Source organism: Acipenser ruthenus, chromosome 53 (genome assembly GCF_902713425.1).
Source record: "Acipenser ruthenus chromosome 53, fAciRut3.2 maternal haplotype, whole genome shotgun sequence".
In the NCBI taxonomy this organism is placed as follows: domain Eukaryota; kingdom Metazoa; phylum Chordata; class Actinopteri; order Acipenseriformes; family Acipenseridae; genus Acipenser; species Acipenser ruthenus.
In genome coordinates this window covers 1433098-1454509 of record NC_081241.1, presented here as the reverse complement: position 1 = coordinate 1454509, position 21412 = coordinate 1433098, and the positions used below count along the sequence as shown (strand labels likewise).

The 21412-nt window shown below is 40.6% G+C and overlaps 1 protein-coding gene across 1 annotated transcript; it reads right to left on the bottom strand.

Moving 5' to 3' along the window:
* Positions 1 to 8184: 8184 nt before the first annotated feature.
* LOC131723142 (tripartite motif-containing protein 16-like) lies at positions 8185 to 17656 on the bottom strand. The gene is made up of 6 exons (XM_059016602.1): positions 16883 to 17656; positions 14315 to 14410; positions 13893 to 14126; positions 13579 to 13738; positions 13236 to 13301; positions 8185 to 9102 (listed from the first exon to the last, which is right to left on the bottom strand). The coding sequence occupies exons 1-6, from the start codon at positions 17462 to 17464 to the stop codon at positions 8573 to 8575; spliced, it is 1668 nt and encodes a 555-aa protein (XP_058872585.1). The 5' UTR covers positions 17465 to 17656; the 3' UTR covers positions 8185 to 8572.
* Between the last annotated feature and the right edge of the window lie 3756 nt (positions 17657 to 21412).

Below are 21412 nucleotides of genomic sequence, written 5' to 3'. Positions count from 1 at the left end.
TCACTTCACCTCCTTGTGCTCCGTCTTTCGGGTGAGACGTAAATGTAAGTGACTCTGCAGCTGATGCATAGTTCACACACCCTAGTCTCTGTAAGTCGCCTTGGATAAAGGCGTCTGCTAAAATAAACAAATACAGAATTAAATGCAGTAAAATAGGGAGCACATAAGTGCAAGTAAAGCGCATTAAGGAATGGTGATAAAGTGTCCAGAGGGAAAAGAGGAGTTCTACAGGTGCTGTCTGAAGAGGCGAGTCTTGAGGAAGCGCCGGAAGGTGGTCAGGGACTGGGCAGTCCTGACATCTGTAGGAAGGTCATTCCACCACTGCGGGGTGAGGGTGGAGAAGGAGCGGGCTCTGGAGGCAGGGGAGAGTAGAGGCGGTACAGACAGTCTTCTAGTGCAGGAGGAGCGGAGAGGTCGAGTGGGGGTGTAGTGAGAGAGATGATATATAAAGTATACCCCTCCCCCCCATTCACACAGCCTGCTGTCCTCGCAGCTCCCCTTCCTGCCAGCCGATGCCTGAGCCAGACGGAGGGCCCTTGTGAGGGAGCTGTGGAGGGGCTCCACACAGAACTGGAGGCTGTTATCTGGAGCAGTGAAGGCCTGGGTGGCGTCGAAGCTCAGCCCGCAGTCCTGGCTCAGGGGTGCCTGGCCGGGATGCGCTCTCAGGAGCTCCGACTCTCCAGGGAAGGCGGAGTGCAGTCCCAGAGGGGCGTCCCAATCTACGGCCCCCGTCTTTTTTTGTGGACCCAACCCAACAATTAAGAGCGCACGTTATTGTGTAAAATCTGATAAAAGTTCCAACGTAAACATACAAGTAAATGAATAAATAGCATACATAGGCTTACTAATAATAAATCACATTTATACACTGTCGATAAAAAAAAAACATAACAGCCTATTCACAAAATAGAAAGAATATATATATTGTAAACGATCCAGTAGCGTGGTGCTGCTGACCACTGGTTTCCCGTTCCCACCAACTGGCACAGACTCGATACGTTTGCAGGCAAGCATGTTTTATTTACAATATTTACACAATAAAGCAGTTTCTGCTAAAGGCTAATGCCCTGTACGGGCCACTGACTAACTCACTTCTTCGACCCTCTCTAAGCCATTTCAAAACTACTACACTTCTACAGGCTTTGGCCTGTGCACGATCCACTTAGGTGGGACCAAGTCCACTGGAGCGACCCACCCTGGCCACTGTATCCGTGGAGACAGGAGAGTAGCACAGAGGTTCCTTCCTCCGAAGTGAGTTAGTCCACAGGTAAGAACAGGACCAGCTCTCTTCCTTAGAGCTGTCCTGGATCACAGGTAAGTACAGGGTACGCTCCTTCTGCTGGAGTAGTTCTGTAACACAGGCAAGTCCAAGACAGACTCCCTCTGCTGGAGCAGTCCTGTAACACAGGTAAGTACAAGACAGGCTCCCTCTGCTGGAGCAGTCCTGTAACACAGGTAAGTACAAGACAGGCTCCCTCTGCTGGAGCAGTCCTGTAACACAGGCAAGTCCAAGACAGTCTCCCTCTGCTGGAGCAGTCCTGTAACACAGGTAAGTACAAGACAGGCTCCCTCTGCTGGAGCAGTCCTGTAACACAGGTAAGTCCAAGACAGGCTCCCTCTGCTGGAGCAGTCCTGTAACACAGGTAAGTACAAGACAGGCTCCCTCTGCTGGAGCAGTCCTGTAACACAGGTAAGTACAAGACAGGCTCCCTCTGCTGGAGCAGGCCTGTAACACAGGTAAGTACAAGACAGGCTCCCTCTGCTGGAGCAGTCCTGTAACACAGGTAAGTACAAGACAGGCTCCCTCTGCTGGAGCAGTCCTGTAACACAGGTAAGTACAAGACAGGCTCCCTTGGATTTCTGGGTTGTGTAGTTTCTCCCCTAGCGTCGCCATTTCTTAAAGGCGACACTACCCTTTCCTCACAATATATATATATATATATATATATATATATATATATATATATATATATATATATATATATATATATATATATATATATATTGTGTATATAAATGTGTGTGTGTATATATATACACACACACATTTTCACCAGCATGTAAACCCAGCCAATGTCATGTGAAACGTGTGCCGTTTGGACCCATTTGATTTTTTTCACTGAATTGGAGTTAGAATGCGGACGTTGTAGTCTTTGTTTAAATACAGCCAAAGAATTGCAATTGCTGATAATAATAATAATAATAATAATAATAATAATAATAATAATAATAATAATAATAATAATAATAATAATAATAATCAAACATGCCAAAGTGTATGTGGTCGTGCTGCTTGGTGATCGCCTCTAAATCCTGCTTTCCAGAAGCAGAAGGACACTTGAGCTGGATGCCTCTGGGCATGCCCATGGCCACCAGCCTCCCTTCACTCAGCGCTTTGTAGGAGCTCCTGCCAGAGGTTCCACTCGCGACTCCTAACAGACAACACGGCAGGAAACACGTTTTATTGTAAAACACTTTAAGTTTGCAGACTATTTAATTATTTCAGGACATGTTCAATCTGTTGTATGAATACATTCATTTTTAATACACTTACAGTGTGTGTGTGAGTTAATTCAAAACTAAATATAATGTAAAAATCAATAAAATATCTAACTTGTGTATTTTGTGTTGAATGTGCTGCCCTTCTCTCTTTTAGTATTGGCCCTTCATTTCCTAAAAAATGAAAAAATAAATACAGCATCTTTATTAAATTCATTTAGTTTGATGTATTATGTGCTTGTGAATATGTTATAAGGGATTCTAAAAATGGGTATGATTGGCTGGCATGTATTATAATCAGCTTATTAAATGTTTACAATTTTCCACCTACATTCTCACAAAGGAAAATATGGTAATATATACATTTATTTTTCAATACTTCAAATGCCATTTGCACAGCTAAAGATTAAAAAAGTACTTCCTACAAGTTATACCAGCAAAAAAAATATTGTGTAATTCAACTTAAAGGGGATACCTGGGAGGTTTGGGGAAATAAATAAACATTACTACTTACAAATCAATTTCCTCATTTGAGTTAAAGGGTTTTTTTGTGTGTCACATGTTCCCATGTGTTGCAACAACTGCTAAAGTAAAGTGTGTGTGTGTTGTGTTCATTATTATTTTTTAAATCTTGACCGTTTTCTCTTTTAAATTGCAGTATTCCCTGGCTGTTTCCAGGATAGCGCAACGATGTCTTCTCATGCAATTTTCAGAACTACATTTCCCATCATCCTATTGGTCACTGGTAAATCTACCTGTTACAATGTGAGCAGGAGGATCATGGGAAATGTAGTTGAGCAGGCACATGTGCGCTCCCATGTGAAGCAATCTTGGAAACAGAATGCAATTTTAAAAAGTGATCAAGATTAAAGAAAAACAAACAATAGACTCACCATACTTTAGCAGCTGCAGCAACACATGAGGACATGTGACACAAAAAACATCCTTTGTTACCCTTTAAGATCCATGGCTGTTTTTGTCAATTTTCCCATTCTGGAGCTTCATTTTGAATTATTTAAAAACAGGCTTCTCTAGTCCAATTTCAGAATGTGTCTGGAATTATCAGCGGTTTTGAGGGAACTTGCCAATTTGAGGAAAATAAAAACAATAGTATATAGTTTTAAAAGTAAATTAAACGTATAAAATAATATTAATTTAATTTAATTAAAAAAAAAAATCTTAACTCAAATGAGGAAACTGATTTGTAAGTAGTGTTTACATATGTCAAAAATGTCAAGTATACCTTTACCCTTCAATATAATGCTTGTGAGTATGAGAACACACACTGTTTATTATAAAACATACTTTTCAATTCAATGAAACAAGTTAAGATATATTTCAATTCTGAATTTGTAGATGAGAGACAAGCCTGACCTATGCAGGTGGAAAGGAAGCAACACTGCAGCTCCATTTGCTCGTTCAGCCAGGCCAGGCCCTTGTCTGTCCCAAATCATGATCATTTATTGCTGCAGTCTACAGTGAGAACTATGACCCCCTTGCTTCCTAATTCTTGTAGGATTGACACCTATTTAAGATAGAACATCTCATCAGAGTGTGACAGGAACATTTGTTTTTAATTCTGAGTTTTAGATTGTTTGTTTGGTGCAAATAAAGAACTGGCTCTTTGAGTCTTTGAGGGGCTGGCATCTTTGTTTTATTTTCTGATTAGCAACTGGTAGAAACATAAGTACAAAAAAGACAATGAGCATTTACGAGCTTGATAACTGAGGTAGAACATGAACGAAAGCTGCAAATTTGAGGACTAGAGTTGCCCATCTCTTGTATAAGCTGACCACACAGATGACCTGTTGTGCAATATTCTTTAAGGTGTCCTTGTAGAGGCTCTTCTTTTGATCAGGACTGTGGTCTGCAGGTCGCTGTGGAGGGGTCATTTTCCTCATCGTTTCAGAGCACCGCTCCTGTTCCTCGGCTGTGCTGCTCCTCCAGGTCCTGTGTAAAGCCTGCACCTTCTCTTTGTTAGTGTTGCCCTCTGTAAAGAGCACAATATTGTATTTTATTATATCCAGTCACATCATCTATGTTTTGTATTTTGCTTTTTCTTTTAAATGCCTTTAATACATTAAAAATGTGTTCTGTAAGGAATAAAACCCTGTGCGTGTGTGTGTCAGTACCTCTGTGTGTGTTTATTATTATTATTATTTCTTAGCAGACGCCCTTATCCAGGGCAACTTACAATTGTTACAAGATATCACATTATTTTTACATACAATTCCCCATTTATACAGTTGGGTTTTTACTGGAGCAATCTAGGTAAAGTACCTTGCTCAAGGGTACAGCAGCAGTGTCCCCCCACCTGGGATTGAACCCACGACCCTCCGGTCAAGAGTCCAGAGCTCTAACCACTACTCCACACTGCTGCCCTGTTTGTGTCAGTACCTGTGTGTGTGTGTGTGTTTGTTTGTGTCAGTACCTGTGTGTGTGTATATGTCAGTAAGTGTGTGTGATTGTGTGTGTCAGTACCTGTGTGCGGGTCAGTATCTTAGTGTGTGTGTGTCTGTACCTGTGTGTGTGTGTGTGTGTGTGTGTGTGTGTGTGTGTGTATCTGTTTGTATGTCAGTACCTGTGTGTGTTTGTGAGTCTGTACCTGTGTGTGTGTGTGTCAGTACCTGTGTGTATTTGTGTGTGTGTGTGTGTGTGTGTGTGTGTTCTTGTCTACCTATCTAAGTGGGACCAAATCCAAGACCTCACTTGGGAAAGCCTTTAAATCAACTTAAAATGATGCCTAGACCCCCTCCCCCCAGTGAAGTTTTTTTGAAATGATCAAGTGGGGACTTGGGGGGTCCCCAAGTGTGTAAATGTTTTTTCTCAGTGCTGCCCCTGTAGGCTGGTGGTGGTAGTGCAGTGCCTTACACACACATGTGGTTCACACACTGTGCCTTTGATGTTGATGGCTGAGAGCCTGAGCCAGCTGGGAAACCAGCTCACTGAGGTATTTAAATTGTTTGATTGCAGAATCACCTGCTTCACCTGATTAAAACACAGGTGGTTCTTTTGACGCTGAGTGCGGCCGTACTGAACACGCACATTACAGGGCTTTTTACACTCAGTTTCTCCACTTTATAAATTTGGGCCTGAGTGCCTGAGTGTTGAACAAACTATGGAAGACTCTCTTCATAGCAAATGTAGTTTAATTATAATATTAAGAATGTAAAATTCTATGATGGAAGTATTTGTTTAACTTCTTTTTTTAAGCAATGCAGCATCAATCACGTTGTTTCAGAAACAATCATGCCAGCAATACAATAAGACTAATTAATGCTGCATCTTTCACTTAGTCATATTCATTTAAAGAGGACTGCTTTTTACATTCAAGCTGCATTATTTAATCTATTATTATTATTATTATTATTATTATCAATTAATAAAAATAGCAAAACAAGAGCACCAATAAAACATGCAATTGGTCTAAGTGTCCATTACTAATTAGCTATAATATCCCCTTTTCTTACCTACAGTAGCTCTATTTATTTTGCAGAAACACACAGAGCAGTGTGTGACCATCGTTCTGTACTCTGCAAGTGGGGACTTGTGTCGTTCTGTACTATCTAAATGGGGACTATAATGTGGGGGGTATTTATATAAAGAATTATGAACCTGGTGACGTTTTATATTGGTTGAAAATTAAAAGCACAGTTTGCATCCTAATCACTATAACTATTTTATACCAGTTACCTCCAATGTACTGGCATAGTGTACTTATATTACAGAAACACACACAGCCGTGTGTGAGCGTCGTTCTGTACTCTGCAAGTGGGGACTCCGAACTATCTCAGGATTAATAATTATTAATCTACTTATCAATTTTCATTCAGATCCATTATTGACAACTCTAAATGATAACTCTTTGCTCTAGATTACTGTACGCTTGTAAATGATTATGAGATTTAAAGAATTGTAAAAGTTAATTTGTGAATTTAAAAAAAAAGTTATATTGAAAAAACAGTTTCAATACTGTTTCAGTTAAACTAATTATAACCATAAGATTATTTCGATATAATTATATATATATATATATATATATATATATATATATATATATATATATATATATATATATATATATATATATAAATATAAGAACATAAGAAAGTTTACAAACGAGAGGAGGCCCCATTCGGCCCATCTTGCTCGTTTGGTTGTTAGTAGCTTATTGATCCCAGAATCTCATCAAGCAGCTTCTTGAAGGATCCCAGGGTGTCAGCTTCAACAACATTACTGGGGAGTTGGTTCCAGACCCTCACAATTCTCTGTGTAAAAAAGTGCCTCCTATTTTCTGTTCTGAATGCCCCTTTATCTAATCTCCATTTGTGACTTTGTGACCCCTGGTCCTTGTTTCTTTACTGCACAATACTGTTATTTTGGTTCTGCGTCAGTGACTTGGAGAAAAAGAACGTCTTATTTAGTTTTTCAGGGCAAATCGGGTAACCCTAACGACATGAACATTGTGAGAAACTCAAGGTCTAATATAAATTTGCTCAGACACCAAAATCCAAGCAGAACAACTGGACAAAACACACAAAAAGATCATTGTTTATTTTTCCTATTAAGTGCTGTTGTAACTGTTAGTATTAACCTGTATATTTAAAGTTCAAAATGAATCATTCAAAATGAAACATAATCTTAATTGATACAAAATTGTTTAAAATACAATGCTCCCATGGCACTCCATTAGCAACACAGACGTTTCCAAAAACGAACCCAGCATTTGAGTAACTGTGATAACAAGAAGCGGTCGGGATGATTTCAAACAGCATGAAAAGATAAGGGGCCGGTCTAAAGAAAGAGAAAGAAAAATGACATTTGAAGCGCTGTACTCTTTAACAACGGACTTGTTTCAATTGTGTTGCAGAGGAGAAACCCAGCTAACTGAGGAACGAGTGATTCAGTAGAGAGAGGCATGGACCCGACTCCAAGGAGAAGAAGAAGGAGTAAAGAGAATGACCCTCCTGATATGTCACAAGAGCCTGCCAGGTACTGAAAGTCTTTTCTTATTAGTTCACGGTGCGGCGGCATGCTGAATAATACCTTTACTAAGAAGCTGTTCAGGAATCCAAATCACTGAGCTGAGTCTCAAGCCCAGGGTTAGAGTCCAGAGCTCTCTGTGCTTTACAATGCTTCCCTATGCTTTACCAGACCTCTCTGTGCTTTACAATGCTTCCCTATGCTTTACCAGAACTCTCTGTGCTTTACAATGCTTCCCTATGCTTTACCAGACCTTTCTGTGCTTTACAATGCTTCCCTATGCTTTACCACACCTCTCTGTGCTTTACAATGCTTCCCTATGCTTTACCAGACCTCTCTGTGCTTTACAATGCTTCCCTATGCTTTACCAGACCTCTCTGTGCTTTACAATGCTTCCCTATGCTTTACCAGACCTCCCTGTGCTTTACAATGCTTCACTATGCTTTACCAGACCTCTCTGGGCTTTACTATGCTTCCCTATGTTTTACCAGACCTCTCTGTGCTTTACAATGCTTCCCTATGCTTTACCAGACCTCTCTGTGCTTTACAATGCTTCCCTATGCTTTACCAGACCTCTCTGTGCTTTACAATGCTTCCCTATGCTTTATCAGACCTCTTTCTCTCTCATTCCCCTCTTTCTTTCTCATTCTCATTTGAAAAACCATGTTAATGATTATTAAGAAATGAGAAAAAGTCAGTCTATCACGTTAATTTTTTTTATTAAATCACATTACTAAAATCTGAAATATTAAATATTTTATGGAAATCAAAAAACAAAAACACACACACAATAAAGCAAACGTAAGTTCACTTTATTAAAACTGTTACAGCACTGACTATTGGATGCCATTTTCTAAAATATATATAAAACATAACAATTCTTAAAAAATAAATTAAATACAGTTATTTCGTATGAAATCCATTTGTTGCTAAAAACAAATAATTCACCTCGTTTCGCTCTGCAGGTGGCGCCGTTTTACCCCCTAACTTTCATCCAAAGTTGTGTCAGATTGAACATTCCCTTCACCCGAGGAGTGGAGAGGACAGACAGGGAGTTCAATACAAAGGGTTTCTTACAACACAAAACAGTCTAGTTCAGCTGGCAGATTGTTACAGAGGAAACATAATGAAGCCAAAACCCAGGATAGAGCGGCTCAGTGAATGTGGTTTGGAATCTGTGCAGGAGGGTCATTGTGTCAGAGACGCCATAAAAGGACAGCGTGCCGGCATTAAAGTCCAGATACACTCCTATTCTGGGGGAGTGGGGGGCAGTTATTGCAGTGTGATTGTTATTGTGCCGGGCAGTGTAACTGGAACCAGAGCAGCGCAAACTCCAGGACTTGTCATTGAATCCAAGTCCACAGGAACGATCTGCTCCTTTCCTGCTGATCCCTTTATATGTGACTCCTATAGAAGCCCCTCTCCCACTGCACTCAATCTCCCAGTAACAGCGAGTCCCAGACAAACCCTCTCTGCAAAGCACTTGGAACCAGCTCTCAAATCTCTCTGAGTGATCAGGATATCTCTGGGTCTCTCTCCTCCATGTCACCTTTCTGTTCCCTTCAGACAGACAGAGCTCTCTATGCGCTGTGTTGGGGTCCAGTGTGAGCTGACAGGAATCTGATTGAAGAGAAGAGGACGGGTAGAGGAGAGACGGTTAGAAAAGTCAAATCACTGAGAAAATCAACAGTCATTGTCTGCTGCATCCTCACATCCTGTTTATGGAAGGTGTGTGTGTTGTTTTAATTATTTTTTTTAATACATTTTGACCACTTTTTTAAACTTTTAAATTGCATTTTCTGCCTCAAGATGGCTTCCCGTGGACCGGCATGGACCTCTCAGAACTACATTTCCCATAATCCTCCTGCTCACTGGTAATTCCATCTCAATTACATATGTGAGCAGGAGGATGATGGGAAATGTAGTTCTGAGAGGCCCATGCAATTACATGTGAAGCTATCTATAAGTATAAAAAAGTGGTCAAAATGTAAAAATAATAAAACTAATTAAAACAATACACACACCTCACGTAAACAGTTGTAGCAACACATGGGAACATGCAACACAATAAAATACAAAGGTCCTTATGAACCCTTTAAACCCTCTTGCTGTTTGATTGTTTTGTTCATTATAATTCCTCAATCTTATCAAACTTCTTCAATTGGAACCAATCAAATGCAGCTCTGCATACAATTACAGTTCACTTAATGTTCCTACAGGGTATGTGTTGCCATTTTACCCACTCAGACCCCTTGCTTACTAAATATCTTCAATAGAATATCACCCACTCTTCAAATATCTGTCTAATACTTTAATGAGCAATCCATCCCACAAGTGCAGTGATACTGCAATATACATTTACTACCAGCACAGGATGACTGGGAGGGATAGCTGTTCATTTTACCCCACAACTGGTTTCACATGCATTGTACATGTATTAAAAGATGGGATGATTATCTATTCAGGGATACCAAGATATTTAGGGAGAGAAAGGTCTGAGTGGAAAAACAGGCAACAAATGCCCCTCCCCCAGTCATTCTGCATGTATTCATCTGAACCAATACTTGTTGGAGAGGAGTGTAGATTAATGGCTTCACAATTACTAATAAATAATAATAATTGCTGCCCTCAAGCTCCACCCCTCCCTGTTCTGCAGTGTTAGCTCTTCTCTCAATGGAGTGACACATCTTTCAATCACATGTTTCAGTGCAAACAGACTTACATTTTAAAAACTCAGCTCTGTTCCTTGGCTCTGGAGCCTGCAGACTGTAAACTGCAACTTCATTCACTGGGCAGAAAAAAAGAGAGAGAAATAGAATTGAAACATACAACAGTCACTGTCTGCGCCGTCCTCAAATCACTCCCTCCTCCCTGCTTCATCAGTCCCTGCTCCCTCCTCCATCCTCCCTGCTCCTTCCTCTATGCTTCCTTCTCCCTCTTGAATGCTCCCTCCACCCTCCTGCCTCCTCCCACAAGCATCCTCCCTGCTCCCTTCTCCCTACTCCATCCACCCTGCTCCCTCCACCCTCCCCCCTCCACCCTGCTCCCACCTGCATCCTCCCTGCTCCCTATTCCCTGCTCCCTCCTCCATGCTGCCTGATCCCTGCTCCCACCTGCATCCTCCCTGCTCCCTCCTCCATCCTGCCTGCTCCCTCCTCCATCCTCCCTGCTCCCCCTCCATTCTCCCTGCTCAACCCTCCTTCCTCCCTGCTCCCTCCTCCATCCTACCTGCTCCTTCCTCCCTGCTCCCTCCTCTATCCTCCCTGCTCCTTCCTCCCTGCTCCCTCCTCCATCCTGCCTGCTCCCTCCTCCATCCTCCCTGCTCCCTCCTCCATCCTCCCTGCTCTCTCCTCCATCCTGCCTGCTCCCTCCTCCATCCTCCCTGCTCCCTCCTCCATCTTCCCTGCTCTCTCCTCCCTTCTCCACAAGTAATCAGACGTTTTTTTTGCTGTTTTGGGGCGATCAGCCAATAATAAAACCGTTTCCACCCTTTGTGCGTTTTCATTGGTCAGATTATATGTCAGTCACACAGCCTGATGAACCTGCTGAATGTGAGCTGAAGCAATCATGAAACTTCATCACTGAGAGCCGCAGTGGAACGTTATTATAGTTTAAAAAAATAATGTTTACACACACACACACACACACACACAATAGAAATAATATGTTTTTATATTTCTGATAAATAAAACTAAATAATAATAATAATAATAATAATAATAATAATAATAATAATAATAATAATAATAATAATAGGTGTTACACTTATGGAGCGCCGTTTCAAACCCAGAGATACCAAAGCGCTGGGGTGTGAATCTGCCCTCACAGCAACGAACATATATAGACATGTTTTATTTTTAATATCTGTGATTCTTATTCTTTAGCAGCGTACTGTAAGGTGTCTGTACGCGTATGTTATTAATGTAGTTATAACGTTATATTAAACAGCAGCACATCCCACAATCCTCTCGGGAGCGCTTGATAAAGAAACCCGTCCAGCCCTCCCTGATCAATCCAAGAGAAACCCGCGTTTCCAACATCGGAACCACCTCGGCAACAGCCGCTCCGCATCCCATCTGAGGACAGAGCTGCATTTCCATGAGGGAGTCACCGCGAACATGGAGAAACCGGACACCCGAAAAATCACCCGGACCCACACCAACGGGCTTTGAAATACGCTCTGATTCGGACTGAAGGGAATCCACTTCACACAAAAAGGGTTCACAGAAATGTGAGCAAACACAACCACCCTCAGAACAAACCCGTGAACACAGAAATGGAAAAATAGAAATGTGAAAGCGCGTCATTTTAACACGCTCCCTAACAATTGCCACAGAAACCGTGACGGCTAAAATACAAAACAGAAACAAAACAGAAATGTCACTCTGCAGAGAAGAAGAATTCAGCTCCACAACACCTGAAAAACTACAGGAAACGTTAGCTTATTAGCAGAAGAGTTTCTTTTTTTAAATGTATTTTTATTTATTTATTTTTTAAAAGGTTTCATACCCATTTCGTGCTTGAAAGGGAACGTGCTGTTTTTAAGTTACAAGTTCAAAGTGTTCTCTTTAGTTGCAGTCTCGTATCACTCCTAGTACAGACCACAGCAATCGCGGTTTTCTCTGTACTGTCTCACACAATGCAAACCTTATTTTAAACTGTGTGCACGTTATCAGAGTTGTTGCTATTTTAAATTCAATTCTTTATGGAGTTCTCTCTCTGTCTAAAAACTCACTGACATAAACTAAGCAGAGTAAGGGAAAAAAATGCTCACCTGAGATTATAAAAAATACCACATGGGGCAGCGTGTGTGTGAGTGTGTGTGTGATAGGCAGGGTGTGTGTGTGTGTGTGTGTGTGAGTGTGTGTGTGATAGGCAGGGTGTGTGTGTGTATGTGATAGGCAGGGTGAGTGTGTGTTTGAGTGTGTGACCTTTTCTCCCCCCTTTTACAAATTCAATTGATGATTATTGAGTCATTAGTGTCTCAACGACAATGCAAAAATGTGTCATTTCTGTGCTCTGTGTTGTTTCACATTGTGGTTTTTCACAATATAACTTTGCTATATCTTGCATGACACAGTTTTTCTGTTTATATCCCATGTATAAAAAGAAGCTTCTTCTGAATAGCAGAGTTATCTAGTTTACATGACATAAATATAAACGCTGAAAAACTTTGATTAGCGTTCCCCCAGTTCACATCAGTCTAGAGACAAACGCATTTGAATCACGTTTAAAATGGAAAATGAAGGATCACACCTAATTTAACTCCTGTCACAATTCACACAATTCACCTCCTCCCTCATCTCTCCTGCATGCTCCCTGCTGCATCCTCCCTCCTCCTTTTTCCCTGCTCTCTCCTCCCTGTGCCCTCCTCCCTCTATGCTCCCTCCTCCCTGCTTCCTCATCCATGCGGCCTTACTGCTCCCTCCTCCCTTCTCCCTCTATGCTCCCGCCTCAATCTTCTTTTCTCCCTCCTCCCTGCTCCCTCCACAGTGCTCCCTCCTCCTTCCTCCATTTTCCCGGCTCCCTGATATCTTCTCCATGTTCTCTCCTCCCTGCTCCCTCCTCCCTCCATGTATTCATCTGAACGAATACTTGATGGAGAGGAGTGTAGATTAATGGCTTCACAATTACTAATAAATAATAATAATTGCTGCCCTCAAGCTCCACCCCTCCCTGTTCTGTAGTGTTAGCTCTTCTCACAATGGAGTGACACATCTTTCAATCAAATGTTTCAGTGCAAACAGACTTACATTTTAAAAACTCAGCTCTGTTCCTTGGCTCTGGAGCCTGCAGACTGTAAACTGCAACTTTATTCACTGAGCAGAAAAAAGAGAGAAATTAAACATGTGGATTAATACACAACACACACAAGACTCCAAACAGCAATCTGAAAAGAAACAAGACTTATTCAAGGCTTTTCAGGGTGTAAAAATCTCTCCTCCCTGCTCATTCTTCGATGCTGCCTCCCTCCTGCAATATTCATATAGCCAACAATCTGCAAGAGGTCTTTATTAATGTCTTGCAAGTCCTGTCCCTCCTCAAGCCATGGTCTATTTGAGAAATCTCTACCAAAGGAATCTATTTCACACCAACCTGTTGTGGTTATTTTGGCTAATTCCCCCTTGCAGAAGTCCTCAATATGGTCTTTAAGTTCAGATACAGCTTTCCTCACAGCCCCAAAAGAGATGTCTGTATTGACAGTAACGCTGGGTAAGTCTCCAGCTTCAGGGGGGGCACAGAGAGACTGGAAATTCTACAACAGGAAAGTGGAGAAAATGAGTTTTCAGTGAAACAGAATGGGGTCCAAAACATTCCTGGGGAAAAGCAAGGATTCATTCAATTGGAGAGGTCTGTCTGAAACCGTCCCAGTTATGGACTTGAGATTTTCTAACAAGCAGTGATGTTACCTGTAGAAAATGGATGTGATCCTCTGTCTCTGAAAGCTGTTTCAGCTCAGCGTTTCTCCTCCTTAGCTCAGCAATCTCCTGCTCCAGTTTCTTCATGCGTCCTTCAGCCTGATTCACTGCAGCCTTCTCGTTAGCTCCAATCAGCTCAATAACCTCAGTGTGGATCTTCTCAATGGATCGGATCAGCTCAGTAAAGATCTTCTCACTTTCCTTTATTTCTATGCATGCAGATCTCTGAGTGAAAGAACACAGTAGAGGAGACATGGTTAGAATTAATATCAAAAACACATCAGGCATAGACAGTAAACTTCTGTAGATGTGTTCCAGTCCATCTGTTTATTCTAATAATAATAATAATAATAATAATAATAATAATAATAATAATAATAATAATAATAATAACCCCCTCTTTCAATACCCACTTTCAGTGACTCCACAGCCTGTTTCAGCTGCTCTGTTTCTTTCAGTCTCTCCTGGATTCTCTGTTGTATTTCTGTCTGTGTCTCTCCCAGCTGCTTCTGTGTAGAAACACAGTGACACAGTGACATTTCTGATGGGGCATTGAGTGATATCCTGTCACACCCAACACAGGCCTGTTGAAGTATGCTATTGAACCTGACAGAATCAATTTAGTTTAAATATATGTTATGTTTTCTTGTCCCCTTACCTGTTTACAATGTTTGCTTTAATTCTGAGTGGTTCTCGAATATAATTTGATCTTCAGTTCTAGTTGCACGCCATAGACATCTGCAGCACAGGCTAGATCAGACAACATGTGTGTATAGTAGTAAGATACAACACCATCTAGTGCACAGCTGACAGCAATACAAAAGGACAGTTGATCCACAGTAGCTGTCCACTAGATGGTACTGTTTCATACTAGTAACAGTGAATGATGGCTGATCTAGCATGTGTTACATGTTTGTTTTGTTAAGCACCTAGGAAACTGAAGCAGCTTTCTCTTTAATGGATATTTAGGGCTTCTGATTTCCGTTTTTAATTGATAAACACAGATAAAACAGCACTGATACAAAACAATGAAATCAGTGTATACCCAATAAACACTGGAAAAACACTGGACATGGTTACTCAATTCACATTGACTTCATCGCTTTCCATGTGATAAAATAAAATAAAATAACCTAAAACAGAACAAACAAACAACAACATTTCTCATCTTGTATATTGTATATCATATTAATCTTGTATATTGAATATCATATTAATCTTGTATATTGTATATCATATTAATCTTGTATATTGAATATCATATTAATCTTGTATATTGAATATCATATTAATCTTGTATATTGAATATCATATTAATCTTGTATAATGAATATCATATTAATCTTGTATATTGTACCTCATATTAATCTTGTATATTGAATATCATATTAATCTTGTATATTGAATATCATATTAATCTTGTATATTGCACCTCATATTAATCTTGTATATTGTATATCATATTAATCTTGTATAATGAATATCATATTAATCTTGTATATTGTACCTCATATTAATCTTGTATATTGAATATCATATTAATCTTGTAGATTGCATATTATATTAATCTTGTATATTGTATATCATATTAATCTTGTATATTGAATATCATATTAATCTTGTATATTGAATATCATATTAATCTTGTATATTGTATATCATATTAATCTTGTATATTGTACCTCATATTAATCTTGTATATTGAATATCATATTAATCTTGTATATTGAATATCATATTAATCTTGTATATTGAATATCATATTAATCTTGTATATTGCACCTCATATTAATCTTGTATATTGAATATCATATTAATCTTGTATATTGAATATCATATTAATCTTGTATATTGTATATCATATTAATCTTGTATATTGTACCTCATATTAATCTTGTATATTGTACCTCATATTAATCTTGTATATTGAATATCTTATTAATATTGTATATTGTATATCATATTAATCTTGTTTCTTTTTTGTTTTTTGCTTTTTAATTAGGTGCTTGACTTTGCTAGGAATGCTGTTTTTAAACAGTTTTACCAATTAAACTATAATATCTTAAACAATTAAACTGATCTATGATTTAATTAAATTGCAAGATACATCTAAAAAACACTAGGAATATAAATCATGCTAATTTTACACTTCAAATTCCAATGCACCACAAAACAGCTGAACAAATCTTTCTTACCCTGTGAGGCAGGGCTGAGGTCCTGCACGTGTAAACAGTGTGATTTTGTTTGATTGTAAATAATGTTTTTGATAATCAAGATTGTGCTAGATATGGCAGGGTATATTCAAATCTAGGTGTGGAATGTGGCCAGGTGTTAATCGATTAATTGATTATCTCTTAGCCCCGGCCACATGCCTTTAAAAAGGGTCTGAAAAGCCAGTTTCTTGGTTCTACAAGCAGGGATACAGACTGTCTGGGAAGGAGAGTGTTGCTGTAGGATCCTCACGACTGCGTGTGTTAACCAGGGTGAGAAAAACACAAGAGGAAAAATGTATCTCGGATCACTGTGTGAGTTAACCAGGATCGCTAGCACTGGAAGGAATAGGGAACAAGTTTAGGGGATTTTAATCCCACCCAAGTCTAGAGAGGAGGTGTCAGGGAGACTGTTCCTGGAGCGGGACCTCCTTTCTTGTTTGGTCAACTTTTATTTTCTAGTTGTTTTCGAGCAGTGTTTTGTTTTGAATGTTTTGTGTTTTTTATATCATAGAAAACCTCCTGTGTCTCTCCTGTCAATCAGCGATAGCCACACCCATAACAACGCCCCTGTTACACCCTGAAATACATTGTAGTGCATCATAGTTTAGAAAGAGCAATTAAAAAACTAGGGCTCTTTAAATAGCTCTTAATATACAATTAAAATCTGATCTGATGTGAAACTGTATAACCTAGTAAACAGACATGTTAAATATCCCTGGGAATTCTTATCTTCTAGGATAGCTACAAGGAAATGGTTCAAACCCTTACCTGTTTCCTGGTCCTTTCTGTCTCAGCTGAGACTGTATCATGGCTCTTGTGTTCCTTGTCTGCACACAACAAGCAAATACACGTCTGATCGGTTCTACAGAAGACCTCTAAAACCTTTTGGTGTTCAGCACAAAGCTTCTGCTCCAGATCTCCAATTGCATTGATCAGCTTGTGCCTCTTGAAAGCAGCCCCCTCATAGTGTGGCTTGACGTGTGTCTCACAGTAAGAGGCCAGGCACGTCAAACAGGATTTCACAGCTTTGAACTTTCTCCCAGTGCAGAAATCACACGGCACATCTCCAGGTCCAGCATAACTTTGAGCAGGAGGAGGATTGAGTCCTGTCTTCTTTAATTTCTCCACAACTTCAGCCAGCACGGTGTTTCTGCGCAGAACAGGCCTTGGGGTAAAGGTCTCTCTGCACTGGGGGCAGCTGTAGACACCTGTATGATCAGTCTGATCCCAGTAGTTCTTAATACACCCCATACAGTAACTGTGTCCACATGGGATAGCGACTGGATCCTTCAATAGCTCCAGACATACTGGACAGTTCAAGTGCTCCTCTGACCACAAGTTTGAAGCCATTCTTGCTAGAGAGAGACAGAGAGACAGAGAGACTGACGATTTCACAAGAAACGAAACTTCACTGCGCTGATTTCCTGGAGTTGTGTAAAGCTCTGAGAGGCGGGGTTTGGGACTGAGGCCAGGTTTAGACAAGCAGGGGGAGCAGAAACTGCCGAATCAGATATTCTATGAAACTGTTTCTAAATCCCCCAACAAATATTACAATGTTAAGATTAGGAATGAAACAACGGATATTAACAACTGTTTAATATCAGGGCTGAAGAGTCTGACTTTGTGTTTTAGCCCCAAATCTATAACATGTAAAATTAAGGAATGTTCTGTTACACGTATGTTTGTGATGACGGTTTGAACGGCATCTCGTTACCTTAGTAACGCCTTACTGTAATAATATTACTTTAGTCAATAACGAGGTAATATAACGCGTTTAGCTTTCAATGGCAGTAATAACATTACAGTTACTTTCCACACAATAAACGCGCTTGCCTCGTTCTCTTGTCTCTGCTGCGCAGCTGCATCGGTTGTCTTTTCTTGTTTTAAAGCCAGTATATTTCAGTGCGGTTATAACCGGAAACGCGACGCGCTCTTTATTATTTATTGATTTGATTTTTAATTCTTTATTTAGGAAGGCCATGTGAGCTACAAGTAGCTCGTTTACAAAGGCGTGCTAGAAATAACAGCAGCAGGTTACAGGTTTCAAAAATAAAAATAATATAAACGCACAATGACAAGACAATACACAAAGTACACCTCAGATTTACACAGCACACACACAAGCCTGTTTAAGCACTAGAACAACAGGGTTTGTTTTTTTAATTCCCACAGGAGATGTCAGGTCTCAGTCCTGCGGGTAACAGCTTCCAGTCTGTAGCAGCAGAACAAAACGAAAGACTTTCTTCCCGCAGCACTTTTTCCAGTCGGTATATTAAAGTATTGTGTGTCTCAGACATTACGATAGGCTGTATTTACAGGTAAACTCAGAAACAAGCTGTTTAAATAAACTGGTAATGTGTTGTGTGCCCCTTTAAAGAGAATCCGATTCCAGTGATAATTCCTTGTGTTAGCAGGCGATCGCAAGTTTAATGTCGAATACGCGCTGCAGTGATGCGCTAGCGGAGTACACGGGAGCACACAGATACACATCCTGTTACACATTGTATCGATCTTCTTCAGCGATTCCTCACTAGCAGACCCGCACATCACATCATTATAGTCTAGAATAGGGAACACAAGTAACTCATTTAAACCTTGCTGTAAAGCTTACACAGTGGCGCTGACCACACAATCCTCCAAGCTTCCTTCCAATTTTACTACATACATCTTTAATGGGTTTATCAAATTGAAGAGTTGTGTCAATATAAACCCCTAGATATTTAAAAGTGTCGGCTCTCTCCAATGCTGTGGTGTTACAAGCAACAAGAAAATAAAAAATTCTAAAAGGATACACATGTTCCTAATGTTATAAATATTTTCAGTTCCCGGGGTAGAATCTTAATGGTTCATATTGATATAGCGCGGATATTAAAAACAACGCATCCAATTCTCTGCATGCTGCCACATCAGACCTTCACACAGCGAGGTGTGAAAGATTAAACACAAAGAAAATATCAATGAAAGAATTTAAAATCAGTCAAATATAAATGTAGCCCACAAACAACAAATATTTCAGTTCTTGTTCTGTCCCTGTATATTTAGAGATTCACAAACCCCATTAAACACGTATTTGTCTGCTGATTGCTCTCATTCAAAATGGTACGTCATTTTGGAGATGAGATTAAAAACGATTACATCTGGAAAATAATTAAGGAGGATCAAAATAATTAATTAATCAATAAAACAATGTTTCTTCAAAATTAGCCTATAGAAATACATTACGGGTTACAGTTATGGTTTGGCTGAATGAGAAGAATACAACCCCCCAAAAAATGTGTGTGAGTTACTGTTTAGTTCCTTAGTTGTGAAATGATCACGTGATAGGGGTGTAAGGATTCGTGAAATGCACTTGAGCTGCGTGATGACGTATTTAAGAGCCTGGCACGTGCGCGCTGCACACATATTATTATTATTATTATTATTATTATTATTATTATTATTATTATTATTATTTCTTAGCAGACGCCCTTATCCAGGGCGACTTACAATCGTAAGCAAATACATTTCAAGTGTTACAATACAAGTAATACAATAAGAGCAAGAAATACAATAACTTTTGTTCAAGCAAAGTACAAGTGTGACAAACCACAATTCAATAATACAGCAGATAATAGTGATAGTTACATCAGGATATGATTAAATAGTGATAGTTACATCAGGATGTGATTAAATACAAAGTACTACAGGTTAAACACTTGGCAGATTACAGTATTCTGAAGTACAGGATTAAATGCAGTAAAATAGGGGGCAGATAAGAGCAAAATAAAGCACATTTACATGAAGGGTGATAGTGTCCTAGGATACAAACAGAGGAGTTCTACAGGTGCTGTTTGAAGAGGTGAGTCTTAAGGAGGCGCCGGAATGTGGTCAGGGACTGGGCAGTCCTGACATCTGTAGGAAGGTCATTCCACCACTGCGGAGCAAAGGGTGGAGAAGGAGCGGGCTCTGGAGGCAGGGGAGCGTAGCGGAGGTAGAGCTAGTCTTCTCGTGCAGGCGGAGCGGAGAGGTCGAGTGGGGGTGTAGGGAGAGATGAGGGTCTGGAGTCTTGAACTGGATGCGAGCGGTGATCGGGAGCCAGTCGAGCGAGCGGAGTAGTGGAGTAGCGTGGGCGAAGCGAGGAGGAGAGAACACCAGGCGGGCAGCAGAGTTCTGGATGAGCTGGAGCGGACGGGTGGCGGATGCAGGGAGGCCAGCCAGGAGGGAGTTGCAGTAGTCTAGGCGGGAGAGTACCAGGGCCTGGACCAGGAGCTGGGTAGCATAGTTGGTGAGGAAGGGTCGGATTCTTCGGATGTTGCTCAGGAAGAATCGGCAAGTGCGTGCCAGAGTGGAGATGTGCTGGGAATAAGAGAGGCAGGGGTCCAGGGTGACTCCAAGGTTCTTAGCAGAGGAAGAGGGAGAGAGTGTGGTAGATTCCAGAGGAACAGAGATAGAGAGATCAGAGGAGGGGGAGGAGGAGGGAAAGAAAAGGAGGTCAGATTTAGAGAGGTTGATTTTGAGGTGATGCGAGTGCATCCAGGAGGAAATAGCAGACAGACAGGTAGAGATACGGGAGGAGATGGTGGAGTCAGAGGTGGGGAAGGCGAGGAAAATCTGAGCATCATCAGCATAGAAATGGTATGAGAAACCATAGGATGCAATGAGGGGGCCCAGGGAGCGGGTGTAGAGAGAGAACAGTAGAGGACCCAAGACTGACCCTTGTGGGACTCCAGTTAAGAGAGGGTGAGGTGTGGAGGTTGCTCCACGCCAGGTTACCTGGTAAGTGCGGTTGGAGAGGTAGGAGGAGAACCAGGCCAGAGCAGTGCCAGAGATCCCCAGGGATGGGACCACACATACCCTCTTAGGATGGGACCATCAAGTTAAAATGGTTATCAGGTTTTATTCGAAAATGTGAAAGTTTTTGGTTTGATTTTCATTCTAAAATCTTTAAGAGTTTTGGTGGTATAGATTATTTATTAAGATGTGTTTTTGAGATTTCTAAACTGCCCATTAAATTATCTGCATTTCATCAGCAAGTCCTCCGTTATTGGAAACTAATACATAAACACATAACTTCACTCCGCATACTACTCCAATCTGGAACAATAGATGTATCCTAATTAAGAGAAAATCCTTCATTTACAGTGAATGGGTGGAGAAAGGTGTCTGGTCTATTCAGGCAGCAGTGTGGCGTAGTGGTTAGGGCTCTGGACTCTTGACCGGAGGGTCGTGGGTTCAGTCCCTGGTAGGGGACACTGCTGTTGTACCCTTGAGCAAGGTACTTTACCTAGATTGCTCCAGTAAAAACCAAACTGTATAAAT

Bases quoted from the DNA above. Each gene is read 5' to 3' on its own strand.
- LOC131723142 (XM_059016602.1), bottom strand. From the start codon at position 17,464: ATGGCTTCAAACTTGTGGTCAGAGGAGCACTTGAACTGTCCAGTATGT. The intron at 13,739-13,892 runs GTAACATCACTG...TTCCTGTTGTAG, and splicing joins ATCACATCCATTTTCTACAG to AATTTCCAGTCTCTCTGTGC. The intron at 9,103-13,235 runs GTAAGTCTGTTT...CTCTTCAATCAG, and splicing joins CAGAGCTGAGTTTTTAAAAT to ATTCCTGTCAGCTCACACTG.